The following is a 16,152-nucleotide window of genomic DNA, read 5'->3' on the forward strand; positions in this document are numbered from 1 at the left end:
AATTGTAACTTCATAAGGTACAAGTATGGAGCAACATTATTTGGTGCAGAAATCCCATGATACGCCCCGCGTAGGGTAAGGCACGCCCCGCGTATATGCCCCTTCCGTCAGAAATCTCCTGCATGTGGACCAATTCCGTGTCTCGTTGTCTCAAACACGCCCCGCGTAGATAAAGTACGCCCCGCGTGTTTGAGTCTCTGAAGTTTTATTGCTTGAATTGGAGCTTCTACGCCGTGCGTAGTTGAAGTACGCCCCGCGTAAAAGAGTTGACTCGAGGAGACAGTGCAGTCTGACTTTCAGGATTAGGCCAATCATTTCCGACATATGTCATACGCCTCGCGTAAGGTGTCATACGCCCCGCGTATGCTGAGTCAGTTCCACGTGGTGTCTGTGGATAAGGCAATTATTCCCGACACCATGTTTTACGCCCCGCGTATAGGATGATACGCCCCGCGTATTTGAGTAGATTTTTACTCCTTGCTCGTACCTGAAATACAAATCTTGAGAGCCGAATTAGCTTGACGTTTTTATTTCCTAAACTAATAAAAAACGAGGGAAATTAGCTAGAAGCACAGACTTTATTCTTATTTCGCTATTTTATTAAAAACACTCTTTTTTTGTAATTAAACTTATTTATTTCTTCTAAAATTAAACCGTAAATCACGCTAAAAGATAGGGGTAAAATACCCCTATCAGCTAACGCTAACAATTTTTGGCACGCCCAGTGGGACGTTTTGTTTTTTTAGCTTAGCCAAAAAATTTAAAAGCCCGTTTATTTTCATACCACGTATATATTTTTCATTCAGTTTTTAAACCACTTGTTTCTCATGTTTTGCTTTTATTCCATTAATAAGTATTTATTTATTTTCTTGTTCTTTCTTTTTCAACACTAGATTACTAACTTGATTTCATCATTTTCACCTATAAGTACTCACGGAGGATGCCTCCTAGGAAGAACACCGGGAAAGATCCAATTCCATCGGACTCCGAAGAGAGTCAAAATCAAAACCAAGATCATAACAATGAGTCCGGAATGCCCGAAGGCTTTGTGGCAGAGACCGTGAGCCATAGTGGAGGTGCAAACCAACAACCACCTCAAGACCCGCCCATATTCGACATGACACCATTTATAGCAAATATGGAGAAGCAAATCAGCCAATTTCTACATGGGTTTTCACAAACCATGAGAGAGAATCATGAGGCTATATGCAGCGCGATGCAAGCTAGCAACGAGGCCATGTTCAAAGCTAACAGTGAGGCGATAAACAATTCCAACAAGGTTCCGGCCCTCGAGGAGAGGATTGTCGATTTAACCGGAGAAATCGACAAAATCCCAGAAAAATGTGCTGAGCTTTTCTCACAAAAGTCAAGATCCCAAGGACCGGCAGGCAATGGAAAAGGAACGCCGATCTCAGGTGCCGGTGAAAGGTACACCCCTCCACCAATTCGAGAAGAAAACCTCAGGTTCAATGAGCGCGGTGATAGGATCAGCCCAGAACCCGTTCAAGTCCCACCACCTCAACAGCAGTTTAGGTCTCATACTGGGCCTAGTAACCATGCCGAACATTACGAGGAGAGCTATACTCGTAATTCGGGGGGCAATGGGAGGGGAAGCAGCCTTCACCCACAACGGATGATGCACACACGCGTGGAACCCACCAACAATGCAGGAGAGGCCCAACGCATAAAGAACGTCGTCCAAGAGATTTATGGGCCAGCCGTGAGGGAGGTGTACCGACCCGAATTCCAAAAACCGTATCCACGGCAGTACGACCAACTATATCCCTTACCTCACAATTTTAGAGTCCCTGATTTCACTTTATTTTTAGGAGAAGAAGGGCAATCCACCGTAGAGCATGTGGCACGCTTCACCTTTCAGTGCAGTGGTTTGAGCATGGACATGAACTTCGACATGTTGCGCTTGCGACTATTCCCAGGATCACTAACGGGACCAGCGTTCTCTTGGTATGCCACTTTGCCATCAGGGTCCATTCATGTATGGGAGCAAATGGAAAGGCTTTTCCATAACCAATTCTATCGAACGGAGCCCGAGGTTTGTGTTGCGGAGCTATCCCGGATGACGCAGCGACATGGGGAACCGGTTGCAAATTTTATCAGGTCGAATTCGTAAAGATTGCCCAACGCGGACTAGAATTCGAAAACGGGAAGAAATTTCAGGGAATCGACTTTCACGACTATTATTAGTTGGTGGCCAAGGTTTCAGAGTATGAGGAACTGATGAGGGAAGATCATCGATGCAAGAAGAACTCGATGGGAAGCTATCAAGGGGATGTACAAACACATGAGGTAGCCATCGCCGATTTAACAAACACCGGATCTCGAACATGTCCCGTGTTGTTAAAAAATCCCAAAACACCAGAGGTAGTCAAAAGGAATCCGACCACCCAATATACTTTTGACGTCTCAAAGACGGAAGAGATTTTCGATTACTTGTTAAAAGAGAAGTTCATCACATTACCGCCTAGACACGTGATCCCATCCAAAGATGAATTACGCGGAAGAGATTATTGTAAGTATCACGACAACTGGAACCATAACACTCAAGCTTGCGTAGTGTCTATATCCTCTTTGTCTTTTATTCTTAAATTAATAAATCAAGCTTGTCGAACATGACTTCATCTTCAATCCATCCCATTATGCCCTTATGTCTTAGCTCAGATATGAGCTAAGCCACTATAGGCTAGGATGGCGATGAACCGTTCTTAACAAGTATGGATCGTTAACTAGGTGTTTAGGTTGTGTTTTAGGATTAACTAGATAATTAACTAAAAGTATTGGTTACCTCTATCTAAGAAACCTAACCAAGTAATTAGGTAGAGAAGTTGAATTGTAAACCTAACCAAGTAAACGAGTCAACTTAGCATATTAGTTAATCTTATAACTTAACCGGATAGTGCGGTTACGTGGTCTAGGTTATGGCTTAGCCTTGGTTTTCATAGCGTTTAACACCTTCAAGCACTACTAGGGATTTTGCTAAACCAAGCATCGGCCTAATAGTGTTTGAGGTAGATTTAGTAGTTCTTGACAAGAGTTACTATTTTCTAATGGAAAATCACTGTCTTAAGTTAACCTTTAAATCCACACAACATACACTTATTGATCTTGATAACATCGGGATATTATCCACGGGGCCAAAGAGGATATTTACCAAAACGGCAGCGCATTCGGGCGGTCTGGGAAGTAGTGGCGTATCAAGCAAGACATCCGCATGGCGAATCACCTAGATTTCACCACACATCATCCGTAGTCAAACCTACGGGAGACCCGCCATCATGCCTCGATCCGCCCGTCGAACGATTGAGCTGACTCCCGACAAAGGCACTAATAACATATTAATGAGCTAATGGTCATACTTGAATAAGATCAGTAACCGTCATTAATGGGGCATTAATGGAGACTTTCTAGTTACCGAGGGTTACAACTATATGACTATAAATAGCTTGCATCCCAAGCTATTGAGGTACACATTCACGCTCTCCTAAACCCTACTTTGTCATTACAGTTTATTCTATTATTCTTATACTGACTTTGGCATCGGAGCTTCCCCCCCATCGAACCCAACGACGCCCCCCGCAGGGAAGGAATCCGGTGGAAAGTTCATCCCTAGTTATCAGATCTATAGGAATTAGCATGGGGATCCTAAATCCTAGTCTTCCATTCATACATTTAAACATATTAATTGTTTAATTGCTTTGCTAGTTTAATTATTTTATTAATAGTTAAGGTTACAAACTCAAAACACTTAATTCAATCCTTAGATAATATAGAATTAGAGTACGAATAGGGCATTAAGTACTAGTCTCTGTAGGATTGATACTATTCTTTGTAACTTTTACTGCTTGATACAATAGAGTCCACTTACTCTTCATTGATATATACGATTTACCTCTATCATTAGGTCATGCTGACATGAACTAATTGATGTGAATGTGATTGCCCCTTGGGTTTCTCTAGAAACTCAAAATTCTTCATCATGCAAGCATTGTTAATTTATTATACTACACGTTTTGTGTTTTCTATTTGATTAGTTTGCATCTTAGTTGATGAATCACTGCTCTAGTTTAGATAGAGGCCTACTGCTAATCATGCAGTGTGTTAATTCCTTAAATAATGATTCTGATATCCAAATTGGTAGCACTAATAGCGTGAAAGAGAGGCCCCAAATCGATGTTGTTTCTACTTCTCGTCATATCTCTAACATCATTTGGTGTCTTCGTTCCTGTCTTTGCTCCTCTCCATTCTCTATCCTTTTCTCATTCTCACTTACATCGCCATAGAAAGGTTTTCATCAGAGTAATTCTGTCTAGAATTTTTGCTTTCTTTTAGAGTAATTCACTCTCATGCCTCAGGCTAAAGATTGAAGCTTTGAGATTGAGGATGACATGTTCTTGAAAGATGGTAAGCCTTTCCGAATTATTAGTGGTGATTTGCACTATTTTCAAATTATTCCTCGGATATATTTCTCTCTCGGTCTTATCAAATTCCCAAGCAATGCCATTTCTGGGCTCCTGCATTTACTGAGAAATGAGAATTGTGTTTCCTAATTTTATCAAATTCCCACCATCATATCTTGTGTAGTAAGAAAAGAAACCCTTGATGGAGAAAATCATGGCACAATTCATGCAATAAACAAAGCTTTAGTAAAAGGGCTAGAGACTAAAATGCACCAGCGGGCAAGCATGGTCTCTGCCAGAAGTAACGGAACTCTACCAACCAAGACTAAGGATAACCGCAAAGAGAGCCATCCTCTTAAGGAATGGCAAGACTATATCAATTGGGTACATAATGAGTGAAAAGCGAGAGTCATCCAATGCACCCAAAACAAGCACACACGAGGAAGAAAAAGAAACCACTACTCTATAAAGAGTACACTAACACATGTGCCTACATCATCCTCAGTTTTACCACCTTTTGTAATGCAATGTGCGTCCTTGGAGCTAGCATAAATATTGATAATGGAATGTGCGTCCTTGGAGCCAGCATAAATATTATGTCATATAATGTTTATAAAAAAGCTAGGCCCAAAGGAGCCAGCTCCCATTAGAGTGTCCCTACAGTTAGGCGACAGATCAATTGGGTACCATAGAGTCATAGTGGAAGACATTCTCATCAAAGTGGATAAATTCATATTTCCAGTCAACTTCATTACCATGGATATTGAAGAAGATTTTCATGTACCTATATTGTTTGGTAGACCATTTTTTGCTATTGGAAAAGCACTTATAGATGGACAGAATTGTAGTACTTTTTATGCTAAAATAGTACGTGTGATTTTAGATGTTAGTAAAAAAAAATAGTAATGCAGTTAAAATTGGAGGAATTTTTTTACATATCTCATTAAGTTGATGACATGGCAAAAAAAAACATGTATTCAAGCATGACAATTTGTGTGCATCATAAAAGATTAAATTTCTGTAGTGTTGGCACGTAATATGATTTCCACTATTCTGTATATACAGTAAAACCTCTATATAGGAATACACTTGGGACCGGGCTATTTGTAAAACAATTGGGAGGTTATTACTAAATAGAGTTTGGTATAATAAAATTTCTAAACACATAAAATTTTAAATTTTTATCATAGGCATGCATGGTTTATATATAATGTATAACAATAGACATTAATGGAACAAACTAAATATTTAGAATTCAAATTTAGAGTTTAGGTTTCAATATATAAATAATTGGAAGAGTTTTATGGGAAAAATGTAAAACATCAATGAGAATACTTATAATTTCAAGTTGTAGTTTATGTTTCCAACTCATAGATAATTTCAATAGTTTTTTTTTAATATTTTATAATTTAGTTTGAATTCTTATATATATATATATTACTATATAGAGGCATAGTTTCTAAATTATGTGGGACTTAAAAATTATATAACAAATAAAGTTTGGGAGATTATTCCTATCTATAATTGGCCCAAGTTGGGACCGAGTTTTTTTATAACAAAATAGAGGTTATTCTTATATAGAGTATTCCTATATAGAGGTTTTACTGTATTCCTATTTGTCTAATTTATCTACTTTCTTTTCTTAGCTTTTCCTATTTTGTCTGATTTATTTTCTTTCATTTCATAGCTTATTCACTTTCTTATTTTAGTTTCCTATTTATGTAAAACTTCTTGTTATATAAAAAAGAGATATCTTTAGTTATGTATAAATTCCTAGGTTATGGTCAATGGTAAATACAAGGAGAATCAGTTCACTTTCTAAAATGACTTAATGGCTACCAACTACTAACAATAATAATAATAATAAAAGATTAATAATAGATAAAAAGGTCGTAGTTCCTATTACATTTGAGATTTCTTTCCCTGATCTTAAAAACACTTTCCCACCTAAAAGCAGTGTTTAGCGTCAGGAAAACTGACATTAATTTTTTTCTAAATAAAAAAAATACTCCTTAACTTGTAACTGAATTTCAAAGTAACCTATTAAATTTTTCTAGACAAAAATAGCTCTCACTTTTAGGACTTTTATCATGTGTTATTCAAACACCTATAAGCTTTGGGAAAAAAATATGTTGTTCCCATTTTCCATGTGCCCTTACCCTTCTCCCATTCTATTTCTAACACGCGTCATAATGATCATACTTTAACCAAAGTTAATACGATTAAAGTAAAATAAATATGCTACTTGTCAAATATCGAGTAGAAGGCATATAAAGGAATATGAAAAATGGGACAACATATTTTGTAACTTAACCTTTGTTGTTTTATCTTTTCCAACCAAAAACTTACTTATGGTTTCAAATCCACCTTTGTTTTGTCATACATTGGTAATAAGAAATGTATGTCTTTTGTTTTCTCTTAACTAATTACATTATTTTAAGTAATTTTTTGTGGTTTCTATCATGTTCCAATGCAACTTACTATTTTATTTTCCCTTTTTAATCTTTTTATTTTGTGTTTTATTCTCACAAAAAGGAAAACAAAACAAAAGAAAAAGATGCGTGTTCTTACAATCTTTTTTTGATTCTCTTTCTTCCTTTCCTCTTTTGTCCAGATCGAATTCAGGTTCTTCCCTAATCATTGAATATAAAATTATGTAGTTTTTTTAATTATTATTAATGAACCTTGAATGTATTGTAAGCTTATATATGCATGTGATATCCTTGACTTTAGGACACTAGCGTACCGAATATTTTTTTCACCGTATATGATATGAGAAGAATTTCACAGCATGGACAAAGAAGATAAATCTTATTTGTGTCAAAGAACCAATTGAATTAAAATTTTAAGTTGATAGTTAAAGCCCAAAAATAATTCTTATTATTATCTCTGCCAGTTTGAACATTTTCTATTTCTTCTCCTTTTTGTTGATATTACACTTCATAAATCCACCTATCCTAAATTTTACTTACCTGATGACAAATTTAATATCATATTTTTCGAAATTTTTTGTAGTAATGCTTCAAAGACGACCAATAGTAGTTCTCCTATCGGGGTTCAAGTTCACGTACTAAAGGATCAACGAGTAATCATTACTTATCTTATATCTCTTCTTATCTTGGTTTCTAATTTTGTAAAAAAAATATCACATACATCTACTCAATAAAATTACAAGGGTGTTATTTTTATACTTTTCTGTATTGAAACAAAAAAAAAATGACAGATATAATATAATGTAAGAAGTAATATTTGTTTATCTTAAATATCTTTTCCGGTTACTTTCTTAAATATTTTTTAATGTTTTGTATCAGGTTGTGATTGATAATGGACTTGTTGAAGTCACTTTTGCTTCTCCTAGTGGTGATGTCATTGGAATTAAGTACAACAAAATCGATAATGTACTTGAAATAAAACATGAAGAAGATAATAGAGGGTACATATTTAATTTAGTACTATGTAAAAGATAATGTTGATTCAATTTTTATTTTTTTAGAATTTGTTTACATATATCAATAGCTAATTAGATAAATCACATTTTATATGTTTTTCTTTGAACTATAATTCTAACTACATTACACAATATTTTTTTATGTGCAGATATTGGGATGTGGTTTGGAGTAGACCTGGAGAGTCTGACATATTTGACAAGTAATTTAACCCATATGACATATAAATTATTTAATCATTATTTTCATGATAGATAAATTGATTATGTCTGATGAAATTGTAATTAAATTATTCTTTCTTTAAGGTTACAAACCACTGATTTTAAAATCATAAAGGAAGATGAGCAACAGGTAGAGATTTCATTCTCCAAAAAATGGAATCCAAAGGATAAATCTGCTGTTCCTCTAAATGTAGACAAGAGGTCAGTTTTACTAAAATAATTAATGTATATTTTGTAATACTATGATTAATGATATTAATTAAATTTCAATTGATGCAGGTACATAGTGAGGTGTGGAAGTTCAGGTTTGTATATGTATACAATATTAGAACGTTTAAAAGGATGGCCTGATGTTGACATGGATCAAATTAGAGTTGTGTTTAAGCTCCAAAAAGAGAAGTAATAATGGAAAACCGTATTAAATTGCCTAAATTAATTTGTAAATAATTAGGTATGCATTAAGATAATAAAATATATATAATTGTGTACAGGTTTCACTTCATGGCGGTGTCAGATGATAAACAACGGATGATGCCGATGCCGGAAGACCGTACCACCGGTCAGCCACTTGCATATCCTGAAGCTGTTCTCTTAACTAATCCAATCGACCCAAAATTGAAAGGAGAGGTAATACTATTAAAATATTAACTTCTAGCTACTTATAAAATTTATGGAATAAAAAATGGTAAAACTTAATATATGTTATTAGAATTAGTGGTATTTTAGTTTAATATAATGAATACATATTGTGATAATATTGTAGGTAGATGACAAGTACCAATATTCACTAGAGAACCAGCATAACCAAGTACATGGGTGGATATCAAATGATCCACCCGTTGGCTTCTGGATGATTTCTCCCTCCCACGAATTCCATGCTGGTGGGCCCGTCAAACAAGACCTTACCTCCCATTGTGGCCCCATTGTCATGAACGTTCGTAACTTCTATATCTATTCATTCATGCGTCAAACCTATAATTTAATGTCTGGTAGCTAAACTTATCGGGGTTCCATGTGAATGAGATACGTTAATAATATAATTAAAATGCAGATGTTTACAAGCACCCATTATTCCGGGAGGGACTTTAATATATCATACCGAAATGGAGAAGCATGGAAAAAAGTTATGGGTCCTGTTTTCGTATATCTTAATTCTATTTCCGGAACGAACGATCCTCTCGCGCATTGGAACGATGCTAAAGCACAGGTATCTGTCAATACACTACACATTCGTTATAAATATCATTATAAAAATATTATCTTACTTTTTTTTGTATATATATAGATGTTAAGAGAAGAGAAAGGTTGGCCATACAATTTTATTCAATCTCCAGATTTTCCTTCCTCTGATCAAAGAGGCACTGTTATGGGTCAGCTAAAAGTTCGAGATAAATATGCGAGTGAGAAGTCACCGGTGTATGCTGATTCTGCTTATGTCGGACTAGCTGCACCCGGTATTCCTGGCTCTTGGCAATTCGAAGCTAAGGTATATAATCTTGTGAGTGATTATAATAAAATATATTCTTTGGCTTAAGCTTTTGGTGAAATTATTTACATAATTGGGTTATCAATGTTGTTTTAGGGTTACCAATTTTGGACTCGAGCTGATAGTAAAGGCAATTTCTTGATTAAAAATGTTCGACCTGGGCACTACAGTTTGTACGCTTGGGTTCCTGGTGTAATTGGAGATTTCAAGCATAACAGTGATATCATCATCACACCAGGAAAGACAACAACATTAGGTTCACTTGTATATGTTCCTCCAAGAAATGGTCCAACTTTGTGGAGCATTGGAATTCCTGACCGTTCTGCTGCTGAATTCTACGTGCCTGACACCAACCCAAAACTGATGAACAAACTATATACTAATCATCCAACAGACAAGTAATTGATTACCTCTCGTCTACTACAATTATTTTCCATAATAACATTGTGTAATTACTAATCCTTTTGTTGCACAGATATAGGCAGTACGGATTATGGGAAAGATATACTGATTTATATCCAAAAAATGATCTTGTTTATGATGTTGGTGTCTGTAATTACACTAAAGATTGGTTCTTCGCCCATGTTATAAGGTATATTAATTAATTGTTTCACTTTTTCATGTCCTTGGATTAAACTCCATGTTAGCACATATATTACTCTTTTACAGCATTTTTGCTTTTCGTGTCCATGTTTATGTCGATTTTCGTTTGAATGACACATTGTGAAGGTTATGTTTTAGAAATAATGTTATTTGTCCGTTCAACATAACATAGATTAAACTTTCTTAGGGCTGGTTCTAATTATATATATATGTGTGTTGGTTCATTCTAGGAGAAAAGGAAAAGATACATATGAACCAACAACATGGCAGATCGTATTTCCACTTAAAGTTGTTCAGCAGACTGGGAATTACACTCTTCAGTTGGCCTTGGCATCAGCTGCCATGGCCGAAATTCAAGTATATAATATTTTATTTCAAAGCCAATTAGGATTTTCAATTTCTTTTTATAATAATCAATGTAACAATGCAGTGTTAGCGGTACTAATAGAAATATTGTGTTTGTTTTGTTTACTGAATTAGGTTCGATTCAACAACCAAAATGCTGTAAAGCCTCTTTTTACGACGAGATTGATAGGGAAAGATAATGCAATAGCAAGACATGGAATTCATGGGTTGTATTGGTTGTATAGCATAAATGTGCCTTGTAATAATCTTGTTGTAGGAAGTAATACTATCTTTCTAACTCAAACTAGAGATAATGGCCCCTTGTATGGTGTCATGTATGACTATATTCGTCTCGAAGCCCCTACACAACATTGACAACCTCTTGTATATGTTAATTATTATGAATATACTTTTATCAATGTAAATTGCTTATATTCTTTTTAATAAAGAAATTATACTATTAATTCTCTTCCCTTACCATATTACTTTCTAGTGTGGCTATCAAAAGCTAAAGGTAGGCTGGTCATAACTTGTCCATCTCTTGAGACTAGAAGATCATGATTTGATTCTCCTTAGTCATCAATGGTTTCTTTTTTATATTATGAATATGAGTGTAAAAATTAACTAAATAAGACTACTCATTTGTCACCAGTTTGAATAGTTTGAGCAGATTTTGTCAAGTTCAAAAGATATAAAAATCTATCTTCAACCAAACCGAAATACTGATAGGGTTCCGGTCAAATCAACATGTGGGATTCAAACTTGGGCTCTCCTATCTACACTCCACCCTACTTACCACTGAGAAAATTACTTCTCTTGTTCATTATATCACACGCGCTGCTTAATATAACATTGTACTAGTAGATTCTATTGTTTAATATTTGACGCATGCACTTATTAATATCGATTAAATATGCATAATAATGAATTATTAATAGAAAAAAAAGAAATGTGCATAATAATGAATTATTAATAGAATGAAAAATGAGAAAAACAAAAAACACGAAAAACTTGAAAAAAATGCAATAAAAAAGACGAAAAACAAAAAAAAAATCGTGATGGAAATATTTCATCACGTTTTTCGAGTTTTTCGTTTTTCGTATTTTCAAGTTTTAACGTTTTTTTTTCATTTTTAATGTTTTCTAGTTTTTTTTTGTTTTATCGTTTAATAAGAATTGTGCATAATAAGTATTAATAAAAAATGCAAGAGTTAGTCGTAATGAGGATTCATGTCTATTATTTATGTAATGCTCATTACATAAATTTGTAAAGAAAACTTGAGTGATGTATTTGTGATTCTAAAATCTAAGAACATGCTCTAATTTCTTATTTATTTAATTCCTTTATATTTTTGTAATTTATTTTATATAAGAAAATATATTTTTTAAAACATACGTTAGAACATATATTTTAACTTTTAAAACACGAACTATGAAGTTTAGAACGTACGACATATTTTTTAGAACATACGATATGTTTTTTAGAACATGTGTTATGTTTTTTCGAACATGAGTTATAAATTATATTATAGAACAAATGAAAAAACGATCCAGATATCTACTGATTTTTTTAGAACATTATACTTAATTTTTGGAACACAAACTATATATTTTAAAAAAAACGTTAGAACATATATTTTAACTTTTAAAACATGAACTATGATGTTTAGAACATACGACATATTTTTTAGAACATAAGTTATGTTTTTTAGAACATGTGTTATGTTTTTTCGAACATGAGTTATAAATTATATTATAGAATAAATGAAAAAACGATCGAGATATCTACTGATTTTTTTTATAACTGTTAGCGATATTTTGCGAATATGCTAATTTCAACCTTGTCACGTGTGGTTAAGATGCGGGCGTGCCAGAGAAGATTATTTCTCAATTAAAAATGATTAAGTTTATGGAATTTGCGCGCCAAAACTTGAAATCTAAACGAGGCGACTGACGAGGGACGCAAGGATTGAAAAAGTCCCTCTTGGATCTCTCGCGCCGTTATAGAAACTTTGCGAGATAAATTATTTTTATTTAAGCTAATGTGGATAAATTAAAGACAGAAAGATAAAGGAAATTAAAGTGCGAAATTGACACGATATTTGGGAAAATCGGTATTTATTGATATGAATAAGTGTTTGAATACATATGTGCAAAGTAAGCATTAAAATGAAATGAATTACAATTGAGAAATCTCTATATTAAACATATAGGTAATCAATTGAATTAGAATAAACAAATCAATACAAAGAATTGAAATGCGATAAAATAAATTAAAATTCAACAACAAACTCGGAGGCACAATAGCTATCTCGGATTGACGTTGAATTTTGGTGTTGGTGCGAGGTTCTCGGAGAGCAATGAGGTCGGTCGGGCCCGTATGGTGTACGATCTTGGCAATGTCAAAACGTGTGGTAGGCAAATGAGGCAGATTTAACCTTCAACTTTGGAGAGCTCGATTGAATGCTTAAGAACTCGGAATTGGACAATTAAATAGTCTAAATTTAACTTCGGAATGTCAGGAACAAACTTTTATAAGGGATCTAAGGCTAAAACGAACTTTAAAAGGGAGAAATTGAGAGTTGAAAATAACTGATCGAATCTGGAAAATTCTGGAAACAGAATAGCTAAAACGATTTGGGCTGTAAAGATTGGCTTGTAAATAGAGTTTCTGAACACGGAATTGGGAAAATAAATACACTAGATCGAACTTCAGGACGTCAGGAACAACTTTATTGAAGGGATTGAAAGCAAAAACGACTTTAAATGGACGAAATCGGGCTTTGAAAACAAATGGACGAATCTGGAAAATTAATTTGGAAACAGAGTTCTAGCTAAGAATTGAGCAAATTAAGAGCTTGGGAATCCTAAATTGAATTGAAAAAACTTGGAAAGAGGCTATTGGAACTTGGATTAAAACTAAAGGAAGCTAAAAGAAGGAATTAAAACTAAGAACTTGAAGAACAAAAAAGAAGAACTTGAAGAACTAAGAACAAAAGGAACTAGAGATTAAGCATTGGAGCTTTGAGAGGGGGTTTTTGTTGTGTTGAGTGTGTGTTATTATGAAGAATGGAGGGCCTATTTATAGTTTTTTGGAGTGGCGTTTTGGTAATTATTTAGTGGTATTTTGGTAATTATTTATCAACTAACCCTTATTTTTCTCTCTAACCTTGCCCACTACTTTGCCACATCATCAACTTCCTCAACTTCCTCAAACTACCACTAACCTCCACTAACTTCCATGCCACATCACCCCACTACCTTGTGTTTAGAGAAAATCTTAAGGCTTGGACCTAGATGTGGGGATGGGGCTATGCTTGTAGGCTAGCCTGTGGCTGTGTCCGGATGCGTTCTGAGAAATCGGTGATCGACAACGGGCTCCGGGCGAGAACTGACCTCTAGTTCGCCGAGAGAAAGAACATGCCCCACGTATGTCTGGCTACGCCCTGCGTAGTATAGCTTCTGAACTTGGTGCGTCTTGTTGATGTGTTTTACGCGTGGCGTAAAGTGAGGTACGCCCCGCGTAGTGGAGCCTTTGAAGTGGAACGTCTTTGGATGGCTGGTATGCGCTTCGCGTATAGGAAGGCACGCCCCGCGTGTTTGTGCTTCTGATCCTGGAGCGCCTTGTCGATGCGTTTTACGCGTGGCGTATAGGAAGGCACGCCCATCGTGTTTGAGGTGAGTTTACGAATATATTTTCATTTTTTTTTATTTTATCATTTATTATTTTCTAGATAAAATATAAACTATATCCTAAAATCGAAACCCAAGTATTGTATATACATAAAATAAAATTTATTTATTTTGGGCCAAGAATTGCCCCCCTCTTTTGTGCATAAATAAAATAGACAAAATGAAATTTATGCATAAAAGAAGTTTTTATTTAAATGTCTTTTCTTTAAGATAATAGAGAAAGAATCTTGCAGGATTTTTAGAATTTGAATCCCTTAAGACTCTCAACCTTGATCAACTGCAACTCTTCTTCTCTTCTACGTTCTTTTTTTTTTGTTTCTGCCATTTTCTTTTCTCAAAGCTCAACAAACATAAGGAATCAAGCTCTCAATTTTCAATTATGGGTATGCAAACCATCTTTTCTTCTCTATTTCCTTTCTCTGTTGATTTTTCTTTTGCTTTTACCGTATGTAGAATTATGTTTGTTGAAAAACGGATAAATTGAATTGGAATTCAATGTAAGGGTTTTAGAACTACCATATGTGGGTGAAATTTTATTGCTGAAATTTTGTATCTATCTGTCACATCTAGCTGTTCATATTTTGACAATATTCGCGCTGATTCTCGCCTGGGCATAACTCTTGGCTTGCAGGAGGTAATTTTCAATGAATTTTGCAATTTCCTGATCATGTATTTGAAGGTAGCATCCATAGGCTTTAATTGATCGTGTTTATACTTCAATTTCAGGATAGTGTCTTTACCATTAGCCCTGTTGCTGCGAATAACTCTCCTTTGCCCCCTTATCCCATGAGTAGTTCTACCGAATTGGCCCTTCATAGGAAAACTTATCAATTCCCTGCAAGTAAGAAAGGGCTGATATTCCCTCGTTGTTACATTGGATGGAATGACCTTGTAGATCGCTTAGAGCCGAGATATGCGAGTGTTTGGGACCAAGTTGGCATTAGGGATTTTGTTCGTTTGACCCGTCATGAAATTACTCCTTGTGTGAATGTGCTTGAGGGGGTGCTGAATTATTGGTCGCTGGTATGTAACTCGTTGATCCTTCCGTTGGGTCCCATGTCTATCACTTTACGTGATGTAGTTGCTTTGACGGGGTTGCCTATTATTGGAGAGGAAGTCCCGAGTTGTGTCGAGACAAATGTGTTCCCTGAAGTGAAGGCTATCTTATCCAAAGAGGCCGGGACGTATGTCCAAATGATCAGAAGGAAATTGGACAAGAGAGAGTTGGATGATGAGGATCATGTGCATTTTCTGTAGATGATGCTTAGCAATTATATCTTCGAGCCGTTAGGCCTCAGACCTACTGCAGAAATATTGATCATCGCTAAGGCTCTGGCTTCGGGCCGCCGTTTAGCTCTTGGCACAATGTTGTTGGCCTCGACATTCCACCGCCTAGCTCTTACTGTCGAGGATAGACCATTCATAAAACCTAGAGGTGGTTTGTGGCTGTTGCAGCTGTGGCTTTTTATCTATTTCCCTCATTTGGCCACCGCATCGTCAATGGAGACTTCGGGGCATCTTGGCGTGGACCTTTGCTACAGCTCTTCGAGTCTGGCCGTTAGTGTGGTTGTGAGATTTCTTCGTACTTTAGTGCCATCTACTCATAACAAGCTGTTTCTTTTTTGGGAAAAAGATAACTCGTGTCTACCATCATGGGCTCTCTCTTACTTGTCTGCTGCCCCCCATGAAGGTGCTGAATGGTGGATGACGGTATGTGCGACACGTCGGTTACACCATGGGGTGAACCGAACCAGAATCTCTCGATCATCAAACCCTAGTTTGACCTTATATGCACCTTGTCTTTGGGCACGTCAGTTAGGCTTTTTCCAATCTATCCCGGGGCAACTCCCGTTTCCTATCTCTTCTCAGCGGTGTGGGGCTAGTGATGAAGATATAGCCGCTGCGGTTCTGGATGCAGGATATGATCAGGGACCACTTCTGCTT

At 35.7% G+C, this 16,152-nt stretch overlaps 1 protein-coding gene across 1 annotated transcript; it reads left to right on the top strand.

Moving 5' to 3' along the window:
- The first annotated feature begins 8,380 nt into the window (after positions 1–8,380).
- LOC136215981 (probable rhamnogalacturonate lyase B) lies at positions 8,381–10,891 on the top strand. The gene is made up of 9 exons (XM_066002962.1): positions 8,381–8,481; positions 8,574–8,709; positions 8,846–9,016; positions 9,134–9,289; positions 9,368–9,568; positions 9,665–9,966; positions 10,044–10,160; positions 10,402–10,528; positions 10,652–10,891. The coding sequence occupies exons 1-9, from the start codon at positions 8,396–8,398 to the stop codon at positions 10,889–10,891; spliced, it is 1,536 nt and encodes a 511-aa protein (XP_065859034.1). The 5' UTR covers positions 8,381–8,395.
- Positions 10,892–16,152: the final 5,261 nt, after the last annotated feature.

Source organism: Euphorbia lathyris, chromosome 1 (assembly GCF_963576675.1).
Source record: "Euphorbia lathyris chromosome 1, ddEupLath1.1, whole genome shotgun sequence".
NCBI classification, from domain to species: Eukaryota; Viridiplantae; Streptophyta; class Magnoliopsida; order Malpighiales; family Euphorbiaceae; genus Euphorbia; species Euphorbia lathyris.

Excerpts from the sequence above, each read along its gene's own strand:
- LOC136215981 (XM_066002962.1), top strand. The coding sequence starts at position 8,396 with ATGTATACAATATTAGAACGTTTAAAAGGATGGCCTGATGTTGACATG. Across the intron at positions 9,967-10,043 it reads ACTAATCATCCAACAGACAA|ATATAGGCAGTACGGATTAT; the intron begins GTAATTGATTAC and ends TTTGTTGCACAG. Across the intron at positions 10,161-10,401 it reads TTCTTCGCCCATGTTATAAG|GAGAAAAGGAAAAGATACAT; the intron begins GTATATTAATTA and ends GGTTCATTCTAG.